This window comes from Psittacula echo (genome assembly GCF_963264785.1).
Source record: "Psittacula echo genome assembly, chromosome: 7".
Taxonomy (NCBI): domain Eukaryota; kingdom Metazoa; phylum Chordata; class Aves; order Psittaciformes; family Psittacidae; genus Psittacula; species Psittacula echo.
Window position 1 is genome coordinate 22,066,841 of NC_137740.1, and position 24,655 is coordinate 22,091,495.

Sequence of the window (24,655 nt, forward strand, 5' to 3'; positions counted from 1 at the left end):
TGGCTGAAAACCAACTACCACATGTTCCATGTGTCTAGTCACCTTCTCTGTTGTTTGCACAGTACCTTTGTTACTGTTTTGACCCTGGATATGGAGAAGATACACATGCCTACATGCTCTCCTTTCAGAGCCCTCCATCTTCTGCTCCTGTCCCATGTGAAGCAGGGTATTTAAGAAATGTCCTGCTCCTACTCCAACTTTTTTGGAAGCTGAGAATCCTAGCACTTCTCCTTCAGCTACCTCCCTTCTTTAGGAAGGCCAGGAAGGAGATTGCCTGTTCCCTTGAACACCCCTATTTTCCTATACCACATCTATTCCTGTTATGGAAGAGCCATAACTGAGTTTACACCACAGACATTCCAGAAGAGATTTTTCTTTTCTTCAGAAAGCTTATTCAGTTGAATACCATTTGTGTTTATTTAACTGCAAAAGGTATTTCAGCCAGTTTTAAACTGCTGCAGATAAAAAGAAGCAATGTAACACTAACATTTAGCATTTGCAGTTCTGCTAAAGGCCAAAATTGGTAAGAGATGCTTCCCAGCAAAGTTTATTATCTTTCATTTGATGAACACATGCTCCAGGAAAGAGGTGCATGAGGGGGGTCCCAGTTGTAGCCTCTTAACATTCCCTCTATACCCAGAACAAAAAAGGACAGTGTGTCATAGACTAAATTTAAGCAATTGCATTTACACAAACTGCTCTTTAACTCAGATTGAAGAAACTTCAGGAAGGATTAATCCTCCATGATTTTAGAAGACATTGTAGATACCTCTATAAGAAGACCAGTGCACCTTTATGAAAAGAGTTATAAATGAAGTAGTTTTAAGCAAAATATTTCGACTCTTAAAATTATCTTGTCTTTTGGTTCACACACACCCCAGTTACTTTTATGTAGCAGGTTAATTATATTTGTCTTCTGCCTGTCTTAATAACTGCAGTACTAGAAAGCTAATAATTTTTTTTTCTTAAGTTTTTTTTATTAAGTCTGGGATCTCTTTAAGCTTCAGTACTGGGCAATGGGCAAAGAAATTTTCCTGTTCATACCACAGCTAATACACGTATTTCTGGCCCAAGACTAGGGTTAGTAGTTTCTGTTGCAGTACAGTGATAAAATACTGTATTGATAGCCCCAACTCCAGAACCAGTTATGACTAATAAAACCTGAGGGCTTAACAATTTCTTAAAGGAAATAATGCATAAGAAGCATGAAACCTTCATTTTTAAGAGTAAGGCATTTCTAGAGAGGTACAACTATTTTATTTGTTGTACATTAGTTAGGACAATGTGCTACTTTAAACCTCACCTTTATAATCCCATCACAGTGTGCTGAGGCAACTGCTGTAGAAACTTTCACCAGTTTTGTAGCTGACAAGTGGATCTTAAAGTGTCTGTGGAAGTGAGAGTAAAGGCAATCCATAAAGACATCCACCTCTTCTTGCGTTATCTCTCCTGGAGTTTTTTGGACTGTGTCCCACAGAGCTTTTGCATCCTCTGGATGAATGGCATATGAAATATCCAGAGACTGGGGGAGATTGGGGACAGAGAAAACAAGTTCCATGGCAGATGCATTTTCTTCCAACTTGCATCCAGTCCACATAGCTGCCATCCAACTGAGATTGAGAGGGCTAATGGCTAAACGATGGAAGCAGCAGTCAAAAGTCTTCTGAAACCAACTTCCAACAATGGACGTGTAACTCTCTGTCCCATTAGCAAGAAATACAGGTAAACAAGTGAAGTCTGCTGGCATGTTCTTGGAAAGATCATCTCCACACACAGAGCAGAACCAGCCCGACCATACCAGTTTCTCTTCTGACTTTTTTTGGGAAGCTTGTGATCGCAAAGAAAGCTGGGATAGGGAAGAGAAGCAGTTGAAAGCTACAGAACAAGTTAGACTTTTTTTAGCTATTTTTTTTGTTTGTTTGTTTTATAATCTCAGGCAGTTGGTACAACATTTTTTTTTCTCAGGAACCTCACATACAACATTATTTTCTGCAAAGCTCATATGGTTATTCAGTCTGTTACATCCCTAAAAGACATGTGCAATTCTGTTGAAAACAGCAGGAAAAGCACTTAATTAGGAACGGTACTGAGATCCAAGCTTACGTTGCTTAATTCAGAAGAGCCAACCCATGGTACACACTGATCAGTGCCATACTGAACTGGGCATTTCAACAGCATCTTTCACTTGAGGCAAGGCATTTCAGAAATGCTAATTAGACTTGAGCTATGGCCACAAAGTAGGATTATGCCAACTTTATCCAGAAGGCTAAATAACCATAGTTCTTGCAGTTAATTGACTGCTCATTAAAAAAACAGACGAGGATTGCTTCTTGTAGTCTTACTCTGATCTTATAAAAAAGTTTGAACTCAAAATTGCATTACTTGTGTTCCAGTTAAAAATAGACCAGGCTCACTTATATTAAATTTCAAGAAACACTACAGTAGCTACCACACACAGCTAGGGTTTAATTGTGAGTTGTTTTATTTATTTATTTATTTTTTATTTTTTTTTGGAAGAGATAGAGCATTTTATGACACCAAAAGCAACTTGTAAAATGCAAATCTCAATTACAGTTATCAATACTGCCAGGAAGACTCCTTACCTGCACGAGAACTGCAGCCTCGTCTTGGTCACTACCTTTCAGGTCTGGAAGGCTGGAGATAGCCACTTTGATGTCCAGCTCAACCCCTACTTCCACCGCCAGCCCCTTCTGCTTCTCGGCAGCGATATATGCACTCAGCAGCTTAGCGTAAGCCTTCAGATGAGCACTAGAGAACTTATACAGAGGGGTCACGCTGTATAAGGCCCACCGCTTGCGCAGTAGAAACGCTGTTGCCTGGGAATTTAAGTTCCTCTAAAGAAAAAAAAAAAAAAAAGTTAAAATATGAACACACACACACACACACACGCTCCCTCCAGCAGGGAGGAACAGCTTCCTCAGTCTGGGCCTGCAGGAGGAACCCCAGCCGGCACGGCTCGACCCGCTCGCAGTCTCTCTGCCCGAACACGCGGATTTCCCGCTTGGCAGCACCGCGGGAGCGGTGCCAAGCAGGAGACGGCAGCACTGAGACGAGTCCCACATACGCGGGAAACAGCGGAGGAGGAAAGGACAAGTAGGACCCACCGCATCCACTACCCAGCCCTACCTGCAGGAGCAGACGACCGCTGGGGCTGAGCCCGCACCGCCCGTGCGCTCTCCCAAATGGCAGCCCCCACGACAGCCGCCCCATGCTGGGCAGCGTCCGCGCCGCCCCGTCCACCGACTCCATGTCTAGCAACGATCCACAGCACCGCCCCCGCTCAGGCACCGTTTGAACTCTCTTCCCGTCAGCCCCGCGGCGCGCTAGGTCGCCATATTTGTGGCGGCCGGAAGTGAGGAAGGACCCGGTCGTCTTCGATCCAGTTGCTCTGCCGCGCCTGAGGGCGAGAAGGCCTTCTCTGGTGAGTTGGGGATAGTAGGCCTTATCATGAGGTGACCTGCCTGCTGCAGCAGGGTCCCGCCCGGCCCTGCCTGGAGGAGCTCTGTTCCCCGCCGGTGCCCCAGACTCCTTCCCGGGAAATGGGGCCCTGGCGCAGGGCTCCCTTGGGAGGGAGAGGTTGAAGTTGAAGTTGAAGTTGGTGGGCTGGAGATTTGCCTCCTGTGTCTGTATTTGTAACGACTCGCAGGTTTGTGACTGTCCGCTCTTGTCTGCGGTTCAGGTGCAGCTGTAGAATGGCACTGTCCTGGCTGCTGCCGAGGGCGCTGTCCGAGCTGGCCCGAGGGCTGACCCGGTCGGGCTGCGGGCGGGCTCTGCGCAGAGCGGCCTCGGCCTCTGCCTCTGCTTCGCCGGCTCCAGGTGAGACAGAAGCGCTTGTTTTATTTCTACTCTTCTCTGGGCTTTAGTTATCGCTTTGTCCGTGGGACCAAGGTCAGGGTAGTCTGCACACACAGTTAAAGGCGCGCTTATGACAAATTGTCTTCCTTGGCTCACTTTTTAAATGTAATTTCTAAATCATATTTTTATTTAACTTTTGGTTTCTCTTAATGAATTGTGATTTAAAGTATACCAAGACGAGTTTGGTTTTTTTTTCTTTGAGCTTTTACTTTATTTTTTGATCCTGTTTCTTACATAGCGCACTATCTGTAAACAGGGGTAGCGGAAGGCCTAATGGAATAGTTGGAAACCAAACCTTTGTGCCCTTTACTTTAATCTTTGAACTGTAAAGCCTGTGATGTAGCAAGGAAGAGCAGTTCATGTAATTACATGCATGTTTAGGTAATAGTTTCTTTCAAATTTTTCCACGTGAGCAGAATCTCTTGAACATTCTGTAAATTGTGTGCTTGGTTTTATAAGTTGTGATGCCAGGCACATGGGTCTGTGGAAAGGCTTCTGTAGTAATGGTTCAGGCCTTTTACCAGTAGTTGCAGGCAGGAAACTTCAGCTTGCACCCACAGGGTTGGTGTATGTATGTTTCTGTCTTGGCTTGTCTGTTGTATTTTCTAGATTTGAATTTGGAATTGTCAGTATGCCTCAGGACTGATCTGTAGCTTTCCTTTTTTTTGCCACTGAAATATTTAGGGCAACAGTTTGCAGCAAGACCGTGTTCAGATTTCTTTGTGAAAGTTTGATTGAGACATATAAATAATTCCTTTAAAAAACTTGATTAGAATAATTTAGTATCATATGTCCTGATGCCTTATAGTAGTCCTGTTGGGGATATATGAAATAATTTGTGTACATCTAAACTGTATTTGGATTGGGGAGCAAAGCTATCACTGCTTTGTCTTGCTTGTCTGCAAAAGCCACAAAAGGTTTTATTATTTTTATTCAAGACTTCAATAGTTTTGTCACTCGGACAAATACTTGTGGAGAGCTGCGTTCTGCTCATGTGGGACAAGAGGTCACACTCTATGGATGGATTCAGTATCAAAGGTAAATGCAAACGAAGGTAAAAATGAAAATGCTTGTTTGCTAGATTCAGTATGTGCTGTAGGCCTGGATTCAAGCACTTCTTTTTATGCTTCAGGCTGTAGAATCATGAAATGGTTTGGGTTGGAAGTAACCTTAAAGGTCATCTATTTCAAACACCCTTGCCATGGACACGAACACCTTCCACTAGACCATATTCCTCAAAGCCCCGTCCAACCTGGCCTTGAACACTGCCAGGAATGGAGCATCAACAGCTTCTCTGGGCAACCTGTTCCAGTGTCTCACTGCTCCCATAGTGAATAACTTCTTCCTAATGTCTCATCTGAATACCCGCTTTTTCATCTTAAAGCCATTCCCCCTTGTCCTATCACTACATGCCCTTGTAAAAAGCCCTTCTCCAGTTTTCTGTATACCCCCTTTAGGTACTGAAAGGCTGTTACAAAGTCTCCCCTGAGCCTTCTCTTCTCCAGGCTGAACAAGACCAACTCTCAGCTTGTCTTCATAGCGAGCATACCATCCCTCTGACCATTTTTTGGCCCTCCTCTGGACCCTCTCCAGCAGGTCCCTATCTTTCCTGTACTAAGGACTCCAGAGCTGGATGGAATACTGCAGGAGAGGTCTTATGAGAGCAAAGTATAGGGGCAGAATCCCCTCCCTCGACCTGCTGGTCACAGTCCTTTTGATACAGCCCAACACATGGTTGGTTTCTGGGCTATGAGCGCACACTGCTGGCTCATGTTGAGCTGCTTTGTCAACCAACACCCCTGGGAAGGTCTCCCATTTCCTTCTGGAGAGGACCCATGTTTTCCCTTGTCTTCCTTTTATCCCCAGGTGTACCTGTAGAAGTTTTTCTTGTTGCCCTTAATGTCCTTGGACAGATTCAGTTGTGTCATGGTTTTAGCTTTCCTAAGCTGATCCCTGGCTGCTCTGACTATATTCTGCCCAGGTTACCCGTTCTTGCTTCTACCCTCTGTAAGCCTCCTTTTTTTTTTTTTTTCTCCTGGAATTTGTTCAGGAGCAACTTCATCCACACAGGCCTCCTGGTGATCTTGCCTGGCATCTTTGTTGGGTTGCATCACTTCTGTGCTTGAAGGAGGTGATCCCTGAATATTAACCAGCTTTCCTGGACCCCTTTTCCCTCCAGGGCTATATCCCATGGTACTCCTCCAAGCAGATCCCTCAAGAGGCTGAAGTCTGCTCTCCTGAAGTCTAGGGTAGTGAGCTTGCTGTGTGTCCTCCTCGCCATCCTAAGGATCTCAAACTCCACCATTTCGTAGTCAGTGCAGCCAAGGCTGCCCTCAAGCTTCACGTTCCCCATCAGCCCCTCCCTGTTGGTGAGGATAAGGTCCAGCATTGTCACTTTCCTTGTTGGTTCCCTCCATTGGTTGGAGAAGGAAGTTATTGTCAAGATGTTCCAGAAACCTCCTGGGCTGATTGTGCCCTGCTGTGTTGTCCCTTCAAGGGATACTGAGGTGGTTGAAGTCCCTCATGAGAACCAGGGCTGGTGAACATGAGGTGACACCTGTCTGACTATAGAGGGCCTCATCCACTTTGTCTTCCTGGTTGGGTGGCCTGTTGCAGACACTGTACTGTCCTGTCCCTGGCCTCCCTTTAATCCTGACTGATAAGCTCTCAGTCGGCTTCTCATCCATACCCAGACAGAGCTCTGTGCGCTCCAGCTGGGCATCGACTGTCACTGGCGGTCACTGATGTGACTCTCCCTCCTCGTCTCCCCAGTCTGCTTTTCCTGAAGGGCCTGTATCCTTCCATTCCAACACTCCCATCTCCATGATGCCAGTGAGATTGTAACCCTTCAGGTGTATGCACACTTCTAACTCCTCTTGCTTGTTCCCCATGAGACGTGCATTGGCATAGAGGTGTTTAAATTGGGCCCCTGATGATGCTAGCTTATTGGCTGGAGTGGCTGGAAGTCCTGTCTTTTCATGTCCTGCAGTAGTTGCTTCTGAAGTGAGTAAACCAATTGAGAACTGTGCCAGATCAGTATTTAAGATTTCAGAGCTTTATACAAATCATAATTAATCGTCATTACAGCACTTTAAAGCAGTTAAATATTATTACCCTTGTTGTATAGGAGAAAAAACAAGTAATAGCATATTTATAGCAATTCTAACAGCTGTGAGCAAATAACGTCTTTTATATAACATCCTTAAATTTTAAGCAAGTGATGTTTGTCTCTTCAACTACAGCATCTAGTCACGCATATTTAAAGAATGCAAGTTTTGCTTAAAAAAAGGAAATATTAAGGTAATGAAGCTTTTAAGAAGACCAGCTGGTGAAATGTTAGTTCCAATAGTTTGCTATAGGTGGCATGATATAATCCCTGCTGTTGAAGTTGAATGTTTTGTAAATGCTGGGTGAAATGCATGTCTGCATACAACATGGAGTTTCAGGAAGCAGTTAGGATTATTGCAACACAATTGTTGCACTCTTTTAAAGACAGGCAGTGCATGTTTGATTTGACAGCTTCTTGATGGATTAAGTACAGTGGTGCTTGTCTACTGCAGCTGAAGAGGTCAAGATTTATGTTTCTGGATCTAGGACTGTGGATTGTTCTTCTGAAACTTTTAACGGGACCAGTGTTCTTATTTTGTAGTTGGAGATTTTTTTTTGTTTTTGTATCCATGTGAACTTTAGTTTTATTGCTCATCTAAATGTGATGTTTCCTAGCAGGAAATCACACATGTTCAGAATTCCTGCTCTACATGGATTAATGTTCAGGTTAAAATCCTGCCTCTCCTGGTTATTTGCACATGTTTGTGGCTGGGCAGAATCTGAAATAAATTGTTCAGTTTAGATTCAGGTGTGGAAAAAGTATCTGTATGTACATTGCTTGGAAGTGCTTTGAGATTAGTCAAGAGCTACAGAAAATAGCTAGTTGCCATGTGCTTTGGCTTAAAAAGCAGAAGACTGCTGCATTCTTGGAAAAACCTGGTTTTCCTTTTGTGTTTTTCATGGATCAGACAAGGCCTGTTTCTGGTTTTGAGGGATTTTCAGGGACTGACACAGATCATCATTCCACAAGATGAGGTAAGTGCTACCAAAATATGAGTGTCTCTCTTATTTTTACTTTTCCTTTGATAGCATGGGTCCAGCAGACACAGAGTACAGAATGAAGTACTTTGTCAGACTGAGTGCTCTGACTCACAAGTAGGTTTAAGTGTTATGAGAGCCCTGATCTGAGCTAGTAACGAAAACATCAGTGCTCTCCTCTGGCTTATGAGGAGTGATCCTGGAATCAAATGGGCTGTTAAGAAAAGAGACTCTTGAACATGGTGTATTTTCCTGTTTGAATTTCTGTGAGACATTGTCATCTTCTTGCAGGCACATTCCCATGTGAAAAATCTTTTGTCTAATGCCCCAGTGGAGTCTGTTGTTCGAGTGACTGGAATTGTGTCACCTCGACCCCCAGGGCAGGAGAATCCGGTGAGGATGCTGGCAACACTGAGGGGTTTTGTTGCTTGGGGAAAAGAGCACTGGACAACAGAATTATGGTGGATTTTGTGTCATAGCTTTGCCACAGTTTCTGGGTGTGTGACAGCCTATCCTCAGATAACGTGAGGTGAGATAACTGCTATGACATGTAACTTAGGAGAACTTCAAAGCACACTACAGATATTGACAAATTCTGTTTCAGCCCTTTGGAAGAATAATGGCTAGACTCTTCAGGCTTTCGAAGTGTGGTTGAGAATTTCTTTTTCTTGAAAATAAGTGTTGTCATCACAAGTTCCGCAGCATGCAGTGACCTGTTTTTCGCTCAGAATAGATTTTGCTTTTCTCATTGTGCAGGAAACAGAGGTTAAATACTTTTTAAAATGTTATGCATTCCTCAACTCTCACTGTAATCAGCTGTAGATTAACCTGTCAGGATTGTACGTATCCTATCACTGGCAGGCTTAAAAAGAGAAGCTCGATTTACGACTATAATTTCTTTTTTTGCTCTGACCACTTCCAGATGTATGTAAAGAATTCAGTCTTCAAACAATGCTTTTATTTCTTTAAATCATTTATCGTTTTATTGGAAGGTTATATATACTTTCTCCTGGTAAACAGAGTTCTGTAGGATCAAGTGAACTTTGATGTGGCACAGTGCTAAGTGGGGGAAGCTGTCTGTTCTCCCATGGTATCTAAGAAAAAGAAGACTAGTTCTGAGAACTGGTGTTCAGAACTAGAAGTTCCTTACAAGTTATCTTTTTGGACTTGTATTAAGGTCTGATGGTGATGCTGCTAATGCATTCTAAAATATATACTGCGTGGTTTCACGGAAGCAAAATGTCCTTCAAGAAGGTGAAGTAAATATATTTCTTGTAGAGATCAGTATGCTACTGAGAAAGAGCGTGCTATCTTTGGTGAGGCGACTTGTGTTTTTCTCAACAGTTGGGAAATCTAGGAGAAATCTCTCCTTGAGAGAAGTTCTCTGAGTTAACACTGTGTTAGAAGGCAGGGAGGATAATCGCATCACATGGGTATTTTGGTGTCCCTGCCATCTCCCCCCCACCCCATCTGTGAAACACCTTTGTCCAGTTGTTTTCCTTAAGTTTTGAATCTAATTTTTTTGCTTGTCTTTTTGCTTCAGAAAATGCCAACGGGGGATATTGAAGTGAAGGCGGAGACTGCAGAGATCCTAAACTCCTGCAAGAAGCTGCCTTTTGAAATCAAAGATTTCGTCAAGGTGCCCATGTTTGTTTCTTTGTTTGTTTTGTTTGTTTGTTTGTTTGTTTGCTTTTCTCCAAAGTAGTGGCTTTTCAGTAAATTGGGAATTTGCCCAGCATGATGGCAAAACTTCTGAGCTGCATCTGATTCTCACAGCTCTGCCGTGGGGGAAGGATAGTATTTAAAATAGGGGTTCTTCTTGTTAGCTGTGAGGATGTGTTTCTAATTAAAGTTAAGCAGAAAACAAGGCTTGAATGATTCCAATGCATAGGGTGTTCAGATATCACTGTAGGAACAGATGATAAAGGGAGGGTAAACCAAATCAGACTGTGCTAGCTTTTTTGAGCATGAAACAGAACCTGCCAGTGCACTGCTGTGTTTTAAGGCAAGGGTGCTTAGTCTTGCCTGGACAAGTAGGTAGTCTGGCAGACTTTCTTTGTAAGTACAGTCTTACAAGAGGTTAGTTTTAGTACAGGCTACATGGTGAAGGAGTGGCATCGCTGTTAACTTTGCTATTGAAACTATGGCTGATGCCCAGGTGTTGGAATTGGGAGAACTGGGTCTTGTTCCTTCCAGTTATGGGTTCTGGACAATTCCTATCATCTGCACTACTTTAGATTTCCTGTCTGTAATAAGGATGTTTCACAACATTTAGTTGTTCCTTTAGATCTGTGCGTGATACCACTCCTCTGCTTAAAAACTGTAAGGAGGTGCTACATGCTGTTGCAGTGGACTAAGAATAAGGAGGGCTGAAATTCTCAACTTACTGAAGCAGCTTTTGTCACAGTAAATGTCTTTTTTCCTTTGTTTGTTTTACTTTTTTAATTATTTTTTTCAGATTATGTCTTTTTTTAGTAATTGTCATGCATGGAAACACTCTTAGTTTCATATTTGTAGGTTGGTGGGCTCTGGTAGTAGAGCAGCATTGTTTTCTTGCTTACTCCTTTTGTTCTATGGCTTCAGGAGCGGCTTCATTTGAGGTGTAATTTGAATTTTGTCTCTTAATCCTAATTATCTCATCCTCAGAAATCAGAGGCCTTACGGATGCAGTATCGCTACTTGGACTTGCGTAGCTTCCAGTTACAGTATAACCTGAGGCTGAGATCACGCATCGTGATGAAGATGCGAGAATATCTATGTAACCTCCATGGTAAGGAAAGTGCTTGAAGAACAATGTGTAGCAAACAACATTTTGGCTCTCTCTTCTTCTGTTTACTGTTGCTGAGAGAGATTGCCAATCAGCTTGCTACTCCAACTGGTCCTACTTAGTAAGGAAGAAGGATATGTCTACTGGTAGTGTAGTCTTTAGAGATGTTGTCAGACCTAAAGAACAAGTATGTTGAAATCTTATGGTGTGTTACAGACCAGTTATTTCAAATGAGCTATATCCAGTGAGAAAAGGCCTTTTGCAGATTTCCCCTTTTGGTCAGTCAGCCTGAGGCATATCAAAGGGATGAGTTTCTTGTAGGGCTTCTGTTTGTCTTAAAATCAGGAAGTGCTTTGTGGAAAATCAAAGCCTAGTTCAAAATAGAGAACTAGTAATTTTTCAGTCTGTATGGAGTCCTGTCGTTAACAGTTCTGGCAGGCCATCAGGGTAGCTCAGAGCCTTTAAATCTCTTATTACACAAGTTATTCTTGGAAGCAGTGAAATCTGTACATTTTGGAGAGGCTGTGTGGTGTGCTAGATTACCTGGTTTGCCGACTGACCCTACTCTATCCTAGTCTGTGTCATGCTAGTGCTCCCTGATTTCTGCATATTCTGTGTCTGAAGTATGTGTTTATTCCTCAGGGTTTGTGGATGTAGAAACTCCAACACTCTTTAAAAGAACTCCAGGGGTATGTATTCTCTTAGTAAAGCATTTTAGCCTCCTGCAATTCCATAGGCAGTTCAGTTGAATTATCGTCAATTTCCACTTGGCCTTCATTGCTGTTTCCTCACTAAGTAACAGCTTGTGCAAATTTCTGATATGATACATGGATCCTTTTAAAAGTAGAGGGGGTGAAAAGGAAGAGGTGATATCATGGGTCTTGCTTTATTCATTTGAAGGTTCAAAATTATCTGTCTTGTAGAGCGCATGTTGAATGCAAGTCCTGTCTTGGGACAGGCAGATTATTATTTGGCAAAACCAAAAAAATTCCTCTAAGCACTGTTTCCCCAGCATTTTTCTTTTAATGAGTAGGTTACTGCAGTAGTTTCAGTTTTAATTTCTGAGTCTATATTCCTTTCATTTAAAAAATCATCACAGAGAACTGTAGTCCAGGAATTGTTGATGCAGCTAATACTTGGAATTCTTGCATTTAACCCCCTGCCTTGGATGGTGTATTGCTACACATTAGTCTCTCAGAGCAAAAGATGGAGAAATCCTCCTTTGGGATATTTTGGACCAAGCTGGTTAACAGATTTGAGTGTAATGTACAAACAGCCATTTCCTCACAAGTGAGATTTTATTACTGGGAAAATAGGTCCTTTCCTCTTGCGCTTTTGGTCTGTGCTCTCTGTCAGGAATTGATGCCACTTGTTTGCCGAACTGTGTAAGCTTTTCTTTCTGATGTTAGGGAGCAAAAGAATTCCTTGTACCCTCAAGGGAAGCGGGCAAGTTCTACTCTCTCCCACAGAGTCCTCAGCAGTTCAAGCAGCTCCTCATGGTTGGAGGCCTGGACAGGTAATTGTTTCTTGGATTCCTGTTCTCCATATGTCCCATCCAGGGTGTGCTTGCTGTGGTCTGAGGTTTTAAATACTTACCCAAAAACGTACAGCCAAGGGTTTTGTGTTTTGAAGAGGAATCCGTGATTACTTCAGATTTTTCAGGCAGACCATGCCCTTTGCCTCCCCACCCAGGAAGAGCAGCTCCCAGTAAGAGGAAATGTATCCTGTTTGAAGGTTGAAACCTTCTGGGTTGTTCTAAATGGAAATCTGATCTGAAGCACAGTCTGCCTGAAGAGCAGAAAAACTAGTGTGTGATAAAAGCCTCTCCACAAGTAACCTGTAGAACTAATTGAGATGAGGCTGGGCAGCTGAGCATGACTGAGACAAGGAACGTATGCTTTCAGGGTGCACAAGTACAAAGCTTTTAATTTGGCTTGTTCTCCAAATAGAATTGAAGGAGAGGGAGACAATTGTTCACACAGTGAACTGCAGGCCAGGTCTGAACATGAGTGAATTTTGCATGGCTGTTAGTAGAGTCCAGATTTGGAGCGAAACCTGGGAAAAGGGATTGTGTATGTCCCTGTTGGGAGGCAGCCTCCACATGCCTCTGGAAGATATGGCTGGAGGTGGATACAGCTGCTGGTACAGTTGCTTTCACACACAATTTCATGCCTTTGAGGGGATGGGAACAATCAGGGCTATGATCCTTGGCTGCAAGGGAAACAGAGGAGCAGAGCTCGCTCTCTGCCACTACTCGCTTCTTCTTTACATTATGATCAATTCTATAGCCACAGTTTAATTCAGGGTACTTAAATTGTTATCTGAGTAAAAGTACTATTGCAGGTACTTTCAGGTTGCTCGCTGCTACCGAGATGAAGGTTCACGGCCTGACAGGCAGCCTGAATTCACTCAGGTAACCAACTCACACTGCCTTTCACCTCCCTCCTCAATCCAAATAGCTTGTAGCTATTTTCCCTTCGAAAGGCTTAATTTCTCTTTGCTCTTGTGCTTCTTAGGGGGGGTGGTGGTGGTGTGTACTATGTTGCTTGATGCATGCTTCAGAGACGTCCCATACTAGCTTCAAAGGGCTGTGCGCAGACTGGCTACTGTCCTTGGCTGACTGGTCCCATGTACATTAGATGATCAGATGTGGGAATTGTGTTGCAGCAGTGATTGTGCTTGATGATGCAATCTTTTCCTGTCCTGCTGGGTCAGGCGTCTCATTCCTCAGCCTTGAGATCCCAGGCAGATTTAGCCTAGTTCATTCAAGGCTTCTCCTTATGTCCTTGTCATCATTACCTCATTCAGTTCTCTGAGGAGAATGTTGCTTGAGTCATCATGCTGTAGGGAGACCATAGCATGTCCTCAGCCTAATGCAGTCATGCTATAATTTCATGTAGCGTATTGGTTCTTGTTATGCTAGCTTCATAGTCAAGAGCTTCTGCAAGTAGCAGTGGAAAGGCAAAATCTATCTAATGTGGAATCCACCCTCTTGTTTTCTGTTTTAAGATAGATATAGAGATGTCTTTTGTAGATAAAGCTGGGATTCAAAAACTGGTGGAAGGCCTCCTGCAATATTCCTGGCCTGAGGAAAGAGGCTCCATTTCAACTCCTTTCCCTTCCATGACTTACGAGGAGGCACTGGCTGACTATGGAACTGATAAACCAGACACTCGTTTTGGGATGAAGGTGAGGGCTTGCCCATTGGAAACTTGCATCTTTTCCTTTCTGTTAGTTTTGTGTTTGGCTCACATGTGCATGATTGGTTGAGGTTCTTAATGCTGTACTTTTCCCAAGGTGTTTGTCTCATCATTGCTGCTTTTTACAGGTAATCGCTTGGAGAAGAGAGGGTTTGATTAGCTGGCTGTGGAAAATGTATGTTCTAAGAAAATTTTATGTTGAAGATAATGTAGTGTTAGGAACTGAAGCCCATAAGGAGTTCACAGGTAACCATAAATGCTTTTACCTGCTGTACTCCAAGGCATACTCCTGGTGAGCATGCTTCATGAGACAGGCTTCTCCAGCCTTTTAATGACCTGAAGGTTTTTTCAAGATAACCAACTGTGGTTGTGTGTATACACTTTCTATATGAAATAAGAGTATGAAAGTATAAAGTTAGAATATTGACAGATGTGTTGAGAGAATAGTGCTGAAAAGCAAGAAAGCATCTTATGTTTCCCCAGGAATTAATTTTGGGGGTTTCTTTCTCAGTCTGCAGCTCCCTTCTCTGTGGTAAGATGTCACCATCTCAACCTTTGGTTTTTTTGCCTGCCTTGCATTTCTGTTTGTGCAGTGTTCAGCCTCCTATTGGTTATTCCAACTTGGCCCCGTTAATTTCTTTCTGTGAACCATTTGGTTTCTCTGAGAAAAGAAATGATATCCCAGGGAGTGGTGTTGAAGGCTTTGACATAGGTGCTGGATTTTTGTTTCATGTTCCTGAAGCAAACTGCTTTTTCCTGTTCTCTCTCCTTTCTTAGATAGTGGATATCAGTGATTTTTTACGAAGATCGGACATTCAGTTTGTACAGAATGCACTCAGTTACCCACATGGCACTGTCAAAGCCATTTGTATCCCTCAGGGAGTGGTAAGTGATGCATTTACATACTGCTTATGGTTTATATGAAATAAATAAAATGTCAGTTTGAATTCCTTTACTGATATGGAAATGTTCCTTGCTATTACTGGGGTGTTGGTATCCTTTGGGATTGGTTGTAATTGATGTCAGGTTGGGCTGAGAGGTGTTGGAATGGAGGTGATCAGCTGACAGGAAGAATATATTATCTTTAGGAAGGGGAGGAAAATAATAGAGCTGCAAGATCCCTTGAGGATAGGGAAGCTTCCCAGGGCTTCAGCTTGCTTTTGTCAATGGTTGCTTCTGATGTGCCCCTCAATAATAAATCTTGCTCTGTGGCAAGAGATTGAAATAGAGTCAGATATGGCACAGCTCTGTTCTGGACTAGTGAGAGAAAGTTCAGATAGTTACATGCCCGTATGTTTGCTTTTGCTGCATTTGTGGGCACAGCTCATCTTGTGTAATGAGAATGTCACAGACCAAATCCAAGGCTCACAATAGATGTCAATGATTATTTGGCACAGCCATATATTTTGGAAGGGAAGCAGATTTAATTCTGGCTGTGGTTATATTTTAAGCTTGGACAGTATGGGAGAAAAAAATCCACTAAACCCTGAGTTTTATTTGGGAAATAGGACTTTCTGACCATGATTTCTCTTGGGATTCTTTTAATTTTGGTACAAAGTGCAAGTTACTGGCTTCCCATGAGAGGGCACTAGGGTGTGCTTTTGAGCTGAACAAAACTGGAATCTTGAGCCTCTCTAAACGTTAGAGTAGATGAAAAAGTCAAGATCCTGACACAGGTCCTCACTGTATTTCTTCATGTGTGAGAATGAGCACAGTTGTTTTCCCTCTGTTGTTACTCTGAATTGAGCTATGCCTTCTCCTTCAACAGTGTAGTGCTATAACCTTGTTTGTGTGGTGGAGGCAATTAGTTGTCATGATCTGACTCTGGTGACCAGCTGTATCTGATTTGTGAGCCAGAAGAGAAAACTGCAGCTAGATGTAAAACCTAGAGAGGTCTCTTCCTGAAAGGAGCCCTTGAAGAAGATTTCCAGCTGCTGCCTAGTGCTGTGGGCCCTGTCCTGTTCCACAGCCCTCATAAGAACTTGTATTAGAAACAAAAGAGCTTGGGAAGTTTGGGAGCAGCTCAGCCAGTAGATTTGAATCCTGGTCAGGTTTTCCGTAGGCTTTTCCAATGTTTAATGTGTTTTGTCTTGCTCTTTCCCCAGAGATACCTGAAAAATAAAAATTTGGAGTCACTAAAGGAGTCTGCAAAATCTCAGTTTAATCAGGTGAGACCAAAACACTGCTGAGGCATTGGAAATGGTGAATGAAAAAGTACGTATAAGGGCAATTCAAGGCAGAGGAAGATAGAAGAGCAGTTTTTAATAGCAGTCAGTGCCTGAGCGTGTGATGCTTCAAGACAAGAGGGGGCAGCACTGAACTGAACATACTCATTTTTCTTTAGGAAATCGTGGAAATTATCTGCAGGCCTGATGGAAGCTTGAAGTCTCTGCTTACAAGGTTTCTTGGTGAGAAGCAGCAGTCACAACTTGTCCAAGCACTGAACATGCAGGCAGATGATGTGGTACTGCTGGCTGCTGGTGAAGAAAAGCAAGTGGTAGGAAGCATTTCTTGGGTGGCTATGTGAGTTGAATGTTGCTGATGATAAATTTGTTATCTAATCCTAGTCTAAATCTATTATGTTATTTAAATCCAGTCTAATTCTTCTCACTGTTAAAATAGATAATAATCTAATTCTAGGTTTCTTTGGAGCTGAGCTATAGCAACAGCAAATAATGCATGTAACGTACCTATTGCTTTTATTTCCGTTAGTCACATTCTGGTTAGAACTTGTACCTGTAATGAAAGCTGGATTATAAAACAGGATCAAATTAGTGCCTTCTTTTCTCTCAACTTAATTTTTAAAGCATCAAATAAAGATTGGAAAACAAGGTCAACTAAGTAATTTCATCTCCCATAAGCAGATGACAAAGTGAAGGACAGCTGTTTATTAGCAGTGGTGATAGGAGATTCTGTCCATACTCTTCTCTGTATTCTTGCCAGCAGCTACTGCTTTCCAGGCATTGGTTTATGACAAGATGTTATGCTTTGCATGATTGTCAAAATTTTGTCATATTCTTCCTATGTCTTCATTTGTCTGTCTGCAAAAATCTTATGAGTGCTTCCTCAGTTAGTCCACATTTGTTGTGTGGAGCTTGTGGTTAGTCTAGACAAGTTCTATGAAGATGGAGCAGTTGGAAGAAAATGGACTTTCTAGCTCCTTACTTGGTCTTTGTCAAACCCTGGAGTAGATGCTGCCTCAGCAGGAAGGTGGTATATTTCAGGATACAAGGCAGAAGTGTTTAAGGCAATAGTGCATTACAGCTGATGCTGTCTGTGGTATAGAATCCTTCTATGGAACACACTTTCCCTGGTCCACTCTTTCCCTGGTCGGTGCTTGAGTCACTTCCCTATAGTAGATTGCCTTGTCTCATTTGCTCCATTCTGTTTTGCAGTGCTCTGCATTAGGAAGCCTCCGGTTGGAGAGTGCTGACCTCCTTGAGGCGGCTGGGCTGGTAGTCCGTGATCCTGCAGCTTTTCACTTTCTGTGGGTGGTGGATTTTCCACTTTTCCTCTCCAAAGAAGAAAATCCCACTGAACTGGAATCTGCTCATCACCCTTTCACTGCCCCTCATCCTTCAGATACCAGTCTCCTCTGTTCTGATCCCACAAAGGTAACTAAAGTATAGCTGTGTGTTATGGAAAGCTAGGCAAGAAAAAGAGATGTTGTTTCATGGAACTGACTGCATATTGTATGTGTCTGTCTGGAAGAGATGACTTTGAGATTATTCCGAGTGGCAAATATCCATGTGTGCCCCTGACAAAAGGGACTTATGGGAAACAGTTGCTTAAGGTGGAGTCTTGTATTCTGACACATCTCATTTTCCTTCGTGTTTTGATAGACTTCGCAAAAAGATTTGTACTGTTCTCATATCTGTCAGCAGCAGTCCATGCCTTGGATAGGACTGTTAGCTGAACTGCAAGATACTTTTGAGGGCAGTGTTGCAGTATGTCATAGCTTTGTTCCCAGTGTCTTTGCCATCTGGGTGCAGGTGGCTGTTACATCCAGCTGTGCCCCAGCCTTGCTAAGGTGCTTGTTCATGTCTTTCTGCAGGTCCGTAGCCAGCACTATGACCTTGTGCTAAACGGTAATGAAATTGGAGGTGGCTCCATCAGAATTCATAGTGCAGAACAACAGCGTTTTGTGCTGGAGAAGGTGCTGAAGGTAACACCAACCTAGACATGTCTCTAACATTCTCTTGAAGTTTTAAAGGGCTAATTAAATATCCATTTCAAATTCTGAAAGAAACACTTGTGTGTTTCTCAGATAAAGAAATGTAACTCGTAGCCCTGAGTGGATGACTTCATCATACCTTCCTCTTACATTGCTGATAGGAAGAGCATTCCTTGTCCAGTGACACTTACATAATTTTGCAGGAGGATTCTGAGGTGCTTTCCCATCTACTTGAGGCTTTGGAGCTTGGAGCTCCACCTCATGGAGGAATTGCTTTAGGTAAGTGCTCTGTAGTTTACTAGATGTGGGTGTCTTGTGACTTTCTGGCATATTAGATTTCAGGAACAAGCTTCATGCTGGTTAGCAAAAGCCATATCTCCTTCTGACAGAGATAGCTGTCCTGGTGTTACTGTTTGGTACACCAATACAGTAACACTGTGTGGGGTTACATGGTGCTTCCATCTCTGTAGCTGTTTTGTAGAAGGAAATGGGTCTCATCACCATGTGCAGAATGTTTTGGTGTTCCTGGCCAGCATCAGTAGGATTTAGTTCTTATGCAACGACCAAATCATATGTTGATGTGTCTAAGAGTGATCCTTATCTGCTGTTCTACAGTGTATTCATTAAGATGAGGCCACCTTTATTCTCACTCCTGTGCAGCCAGAGCAGGATTCCTCTACTGCATGCCTAGAGGCCTAGGACACCATGATACTTTGTTTTCCATGAGCTGGTTCATTGCCTCAGTCTTGCCATCTCCATCAGTCTTGCTTCCATTCTTCCTTATCTGTTTTGCGTACTAATTTGGTGTCAGACTTTTTTTGTAGTTTTAAATAAGGAAAAAACAAACAAAATACCTGCACACCAACCAAAACAAAACTAAAGAAAACGTCAAAACTAGCAACCCCCTCCCCAAACACCTACAAATAATAAAGGTAGCACTTTAACCTGTGTCCTTCCAGTGTGATATTTTTTTTTTATAGAATCATAGAATAGTTAGGGTTGGAAAGGACCTTAAGATCATCTAGTTCCAACCCCGCTGCCATGGGCAGGGACACCCCACACTAAACCATGCCACCCAAGGCCTCATCCAACCTGGCCTTGAACACTGCCAGGGATGGAGCATTCACAACCTCCCTGCGCAACCCATTCCAGTGCCTCACCACTCTTACAGTAAAGAATTTCTTTCTTATATCCAATCTCAACTTCCCCTGTTTAAGTTTTAACCCATTACCCCTTGTCCTGTCAACTACAGTCCCTAATGAATAGTCCATCCTAAGCATCCCTATAGCCCCCCTTCAGATACTGGAAGGCTGCTATGAGGTCTCCATGCAGCCTTCTCTTCTCCAGGCTGAACAGCCCCAACTTTCTCAGCCTGTCTTCATATGAGAGGTGTTCCAGTCCCCTGATCATCCTCATGGCCCTCCTCTGGACTTGTTCCAACAGTTCCATGTCCTTTTTATGTTGAGGACACCAGAACTGCACACAATAATGCAAGTGAGGCCTCACAAGAGCAGAGTAGAGGGACAGGATCACCTCCTTTGACCTGCTGGTCACGCTCCTCTTGATGCAGCCCAGGATACGGTTGGCTTTCTGGGCTGCGAGCGCACACTGTAGCCGGCTCATGTTCATTTTCTCATCAACCAACACCCCGAAGTCCTTCTCCATAGGGCTGCTCTGAATCTCTTCTTTGCCTAACCTGTATCTGTGCCTGGTATTACTCCAACCCAGGTGTAGGACCTTGCACTTGTCATGGTTAAACTTCATAAGGTTGGCATCAGCCCACCTCACAAGCATGTTGAGGTCCCTCTGGATGGCATCCCTTCCCTCTGGCGTATCAACCGAACCACACAGCTTGGTGTCATCGGCAAACTTGCTGAGGGCGCACTCAATCCCACTGTCCATGTCACCAACAAAGATGTTGAACAAGACCGGTCCCAACACTGATCCCTGAGGGACACCACTCGTTACTGGTCTCCAGCTGGACATGAGCCATTGACCACAACTCTTTGCGTGAGGCCATCCAGCCAGTTCTTTATCCACTGAGTGGTCCACCCATCAAATTGATGTCTCTCCAATTTAGAGACAAGGATGTTGTGTGGGACAGTGTTGAACGCTTTGCACAAGTCCAGGTAGATGACATCAACTGCTCTGCCCCTGTCCATCAGTTCCGTAGCCCCATCATAGAAGGCCACCAAATTGGTCAGGCAGGATTTCCTCTTAGTGAAGCCATGCTGGCTGTCACCAAGCACCTTGTTGTTTTTCATGTGCCTTAGCATCCCTTCCGGGAGAATCTGCTCCAAGCCCTCAGTCTTCTTTCCATTTAGCTTCCCTCATTTTGTTATGCTGCCTTTTTGTAGGCCTGTTTTTTTTTTCATAGGCCTTTTTTTTTCATGGGGCTTGATGTGTTACAGAACTTTGTGTAATATTGAAAAGCTTTATTTTGCTAGGCATTTCTGGTCTTCAGGCAAATCTGTTTCTCTGCTACTGGTTAATATTGGTTTATTTTTAGATCATCCCCCCCCCCCCCTTATTTGCTTCACTTTTATCTTCAGGCTCAGTAGTATTATCTACTACATCTTTCTGATCTTTCTGAATTGGAGGAAATAACACAGGGCCATAACTCAAGTGGTTCACCAATTTGTTTTTTGCTTCTAGGACTTGACAGACTGATCTCTCTCATTGTTGATGCTCCAAGTATCCGAGACGTCATTGCTTTTCCTAAGTCATTCAGGGGACGAGACCTGATGGGCAATGCTCCAGACTATGTCACTCCAGAAGAACTAAAGCCATATCACATCCAAGTTTCCTGGCCTCTAGAGGAAAAAGAGGCAAAGAAAAACTGACTTAAAGACAGTGATGTAAGCTGATTTGTATAACTAGAGGTGCTTCTGAATTAAGTTCAGAAGACATGAATGGGAGGGTGAGGGACAGTACAACCCCACTGTACTCTGACAGTTTCAGGATTGAATGGGAGATAGATATGAGGGCTCCCTGATAGAAATTCACCTTTAGTTGGTAATGGGAAGTAGAGCTAGAAAACCAAAAGAGAAGAATATAATTTTAACATAGGATATTGAGACTGTTGGCTTTGTGTTGTCATTGATGAGATCTGTATATCTTATCCCCCCCTCCAATTTTTACATGTTCCTTGCAAAGCATTTCTACTCGTATCTGGAGGAGATAATGTCAGCTTCCGTGGAAGGGTTGTTTACCTTCCTGATGCTCATTGAATCTGTTAGTTGAGGACTGTCACAATAAAGCAGTGCTGCGCTGGGCCAAGAGCTTTGGACACTTCACAGCAAAACTTTATTATAGCCAGAAGCTTGTCTGATGTTGGGGGATACAAGATCCTCAGAACTTGCCACATGGAGTTCGTACTCCGCTGTGTTCCCCCTTTAAAAAGGGGGAGAGAAGCGTTCATAACATTGGCAACAATTGTCCTTGCAATACTTGTTTAAGAGGTGACGATCTGTGTTTGGGGCCTGTGGTCCTCGTGCTTTTCAGCACATTAATTCTGAAGTTTGTATATTTGTAAATAAAGTTTATCTGGCAAAAGTGTTTTTGACTGAGCTTGGCTTTGGGCTTCCTTTACAAGAGCAAGGTGTCAGTTTTTCTTTGTGACCCTTGATCACTCCACAAGATGACAGGAAATCTGTGACAGCATAGCAGGGTGGCAGCCGCAAGTTCTGCACAAGTAACTGTTCATTGCTGTTCCATGCCAGAACAGCCACAGTGCAGAGCGTGGACTCTAGGAGCATCCTACCGCACCAACTCTGCTCTGTAGTGTATAGCGAGCCCTCTGCAGAGGCACTCCAGTAGATGTTCTTAACTCTGTTTAGGTTGGAGAAAGCAGAGAATTGGTGGGAGGAAATGAGGTAGGTGAAGAAGCTGAGGAAAAAAGAAGAGGTTAACTGAATAAGCTAGGAATATGATGCAAATGAAGAAATGCAGAAGGACTGTGTCCCAGCTGGGAAGGACAGAAAGAAGACTGCAGTTCTTGGCTGAGCTGGTGCTGAATGCCAGCCTTAGGTCTCCTGACAGATCCTAATGGGTTCTGGGCTGCTGTAAGTGTTATCAGCTAATTTCAGTCCCCCCATTGTGGGGTAACATTGCATGGTGGTGTACACTGTTTTTTAAACACTGGGCTGTTGTGATGATAAGAAACGGTAAGGGAGATGGCTCTTAAGATTGTTTTGGGTTGGGGTTTTTTTGGTTGGTTGGTTTGATGGTTTTGGGTACTTTATCCAGGCTTAAAGTACCATCCGTAGTCAAGTAACAGCAGAGCTGACTTGCTACTGCTTTGCAGATCATAAGATGATGGAGTTGTAGGTGTAAAAGAAAACTTGAATCCTTATGTGTCGTGGTTTAAGCCCAGGCTGTAAATCAGAACCACGAAGTCCACTTCCCCCCCCACCTTTCTTCCCTCCGCTCCTGGAGGAACGGGGAGGAGAATCAAAAGAATGCAGCTCCCACAGGTTGAGATAAGAACAGTTTAATAACTAAGGTATGACACAAATCACTACTGCTACCACCAATAGTAATAATGATAAAGGAAATAACAAGGAAGAGAATACAACCGCTCACAAACTGGTACCTCACCCCCACCCTGCCATGATCCAGCCCTTCCGGGAACTCTCAGTTCTACACCCTGGGCATGACGTGCTGTGGTATGGAATACCTCTTTGGCTAGTTTGGGTCAGGTGTCCTGTCCCTGCTTCCTCCCAGCCCCTCCTCCTCCCTGGCAGAGCATGAGACTCACAAAGTCCTTGGTCAGGATAAACATTCTGACCAGTAACTGAAAACATCAGCTTTATCAATATTTTTCCCAGGGAGAAGGTCAAAACCACAGCGCTGCACCAGCTACTAAGAAGAAGAAAAACTGACTGCTGCTGCTGAACCCAGGACAGTATGTTAAGATAACAATCTAGTCAGTTTCAGGGTATGGTTAAATACTATTTAAAAAAAAAAGAAAAAAAGAGTGCAAACCAGCACAATCCTGGATTTGTATTCACATTGTTGCAGCCAAACACTGGGGTTTTAATTTTTTTTTCCTAGTATGAGCTATTAATTCTTATCTTTAATTCACCTTAGGTTTACTCCCCCCTACCCCCCAAAGTAGAAGCTGTCAGTAAGGGAGTGAGGATCAGTTTTCAGAAAGAAGCTGAGCAGATGCGTGTTAATTTTTTTTTCTTTTTTGTGGGGAGCAGGGTCCCCTTGTGGGAGTTATACCTGATATTTTTGTTCTCTTAACTTGTAAGTTGGAGATACGGAATACAGACACTAAAAGGCTATGTCTTGTATACAGGCTGGTTTTTTTAGAGGATGCTGGATTTCATTGTTTAGTTTCCTTAGTGGTAATGAGATTAGAACTTGCATGGAATTTGCTTGAGGATCATCTGTGTTCCTAAAGCAGGGGTGTCAGAGGCTTGCTTGGGGACATGGCATCACAGAAAATAACAGTTATTCTGAGAAACTCCTCACTCCCCCCCATTATTTATAGCAACTGTAAACATAATGTGCTGAACTTCTTATTTAATTGTGAAATAAGGAGTACTGTATTACTTGGTTAGTAACCCTTTGCAAACACAAATGTTGTTTACATCTGAAGAGTCCCAGTTCTTTAAATTAGGATTATCATAAAACGTTCAAAGGGTAACTGATGCTCTAAGAGGCTTATGCATAAATGTCAGACTGCCTGGAATGTTCTTGAGAGCACTTGTTAAACATGTGAGTAAGCTGTCTCTGAGGCATATGCATCCACTGTCTTGTGCGAGTTGTTCTTTGTGATTTTCGTTTACCCACTGCTATATTAAGGACTCACTGCAGTTATAAGTGTGCGACACAGTTACAATTAGTCAGAGTGAAAAAAAATGCAACAAATCATGTCATCTGAGCTGCTGCAGTCCTGCCACAAGTAGGTCAGTGGAAAAGATGTATCCTAAATTTGTAAGCCATCTGTGCTTGAATTTCTGAATGAAGGTGGCTTACTAGTGTGTGAATTTGTGGTTGTGTGAATGTTGCCACAGAGAAGACATTAATTGTTTGGGGTTTTTTATAGGTGTCCTGATTTAGGACAATCTACTTGGTATACTTAGCTGCATATTTTGGTAGAAGACACAATAGACAGGTATTACAACGAAATATGTAGAAATAAGGGGTGGTTATATTGCAGACTAGTATCTTGTGTTTGCTGGAGAAAAGCTGCTGGCCTGTGATTCTGAAAATGAATGTTAAAACCACAGCACAACGTCCATCAGAAAGTCCTGCTGAAAATAAGCTATAGCATAACCACAAACTGCAATCTTTCACAGAGCCCTTGTTACTTCTGTTCTCCTTTCTTTTCCCTGTTTGAAATAAGCCTATGGAGAAATGTTGCTATGTCCACTATACTAGAAGGTGCAAAGTTCTGGATTCCTCTGTTAAGAGTTAATCTTTAAGTGATCTTTTCTTTAGAGGTGTGATGTGTAAGAAAAGGTTGGTGGGTTTGTATTGCTGTATGGTTTGGGTTGGTCAGGGTTTTCTTTCCCTTCCTCATGCAGCAGCAGTCTCCAG

At 43.1% G+C, this 24,655-nt stretch overlaps 2 protein-coding genes across 7 annotated transcripts in view; one reads left to right on the forward strand and one right to left on the reverse strand.

The window, feature by feature from the left end:
• The window catches only part of CENPL (centromere protein L), a 6,559-nt gene extending 3,182 nt beyond the window's left edge, over positions 1–3,377 (reverse strand). Inside the window, exons 1-3 of the mRNA XM_080622285.1 lie at positions 3,148–3,377; positions 2,604–2,855; positions 1,304–1,846 (exon numbers count right to left, since the gene is read on the reverse strand). Of these exons, the coding sequence (XP_080478411.1) occupies positions 1,304–1,846; positions 2,604–2,855; positions 3,148–3,270 (918 nt within the window). The 5' untranslated portion in view covers positions 3,271–3,377. The remainder of the gene's footprint in view (positions 1–1,303; positions 1,847–2,603; positions 2,856–3,147) is intronic.
• DARS2 (aspartyl-tRNA synthetase 2, mitochondrial) overlaps positions 3,298–24,655 on the forward strand; it is a 29,298-nt gene continuing 7,940 nt past the window's right edge. For 3 of the 6 annotated variants that reach the window (XR_013957279.1, XM_080622282.1, XM_080622281.1), the window contains exons 1-18: positions 3,298–3,442; positions 3,701–3,837; positions 4,815–4,914; positions 7,893–7,959; positions 8,254–8,355; positions 9,506–9,601; positions 10,609–10,732; positions 11,372–11,418; positions 12,139–12,245; positions 13,073–13,142; positions 13,739–13,918; positions 14,707–14,814; positions 16,035–16,097; positions 16,274–16,426; positions 17,325–17,543; positions 17,984–18,094; positions 18,307–18,382; positions 20,759–20,961. Coding sequence is in view for 4 of the 6 variants with exons in the window: in XM_080622282.1 (XP_080478408.1) it covers positions 3,714–3,837; positions 4,815–4,914; positions 7,893–7,959; positions 8,254–8,355; positions 9,506–9,601; positions 10,609–10,732; positions 11,372–11,418; positions 12,139–12,245; positions 13,073–13,142; positions 13,739–13,918; positions 14,707–14,814; positions 16,035–16,097; positions 16,274–16,426; positions 17,325–17,543; positions 17,984–18,094; positions 18,307–18,382; positions 20,759–20,946 (1,935 nt within the window). In the remaining 2 variants the exon portion in view is untranslated. Of the gene's footprint in view, positions 3,443–3,700; positions 3,838–4,814; positions 4,915–7,892; positions 7,960–8,253; positions 8,356–9,505; positions 9,602–10,608; positions 10,733–11,371; positions 11,419–12,138; positions 12,246–13,072; positions 13,143–13,738; positions 13,919–14,706; positions 14,815–16,034; positions 16,098–16,273; positions 16,427–17,324; positions 17,544–17,983; positions 18,095–18,306; positions 18,383–20,758; positions 21,662–22,932; positions 24,581–24,655 lie in introns of those variants that run through there. The other 3 variants (XR_013957280.1, XM_080622284.1, XM_080622283.1) reach the window with 3 other exon arrangements.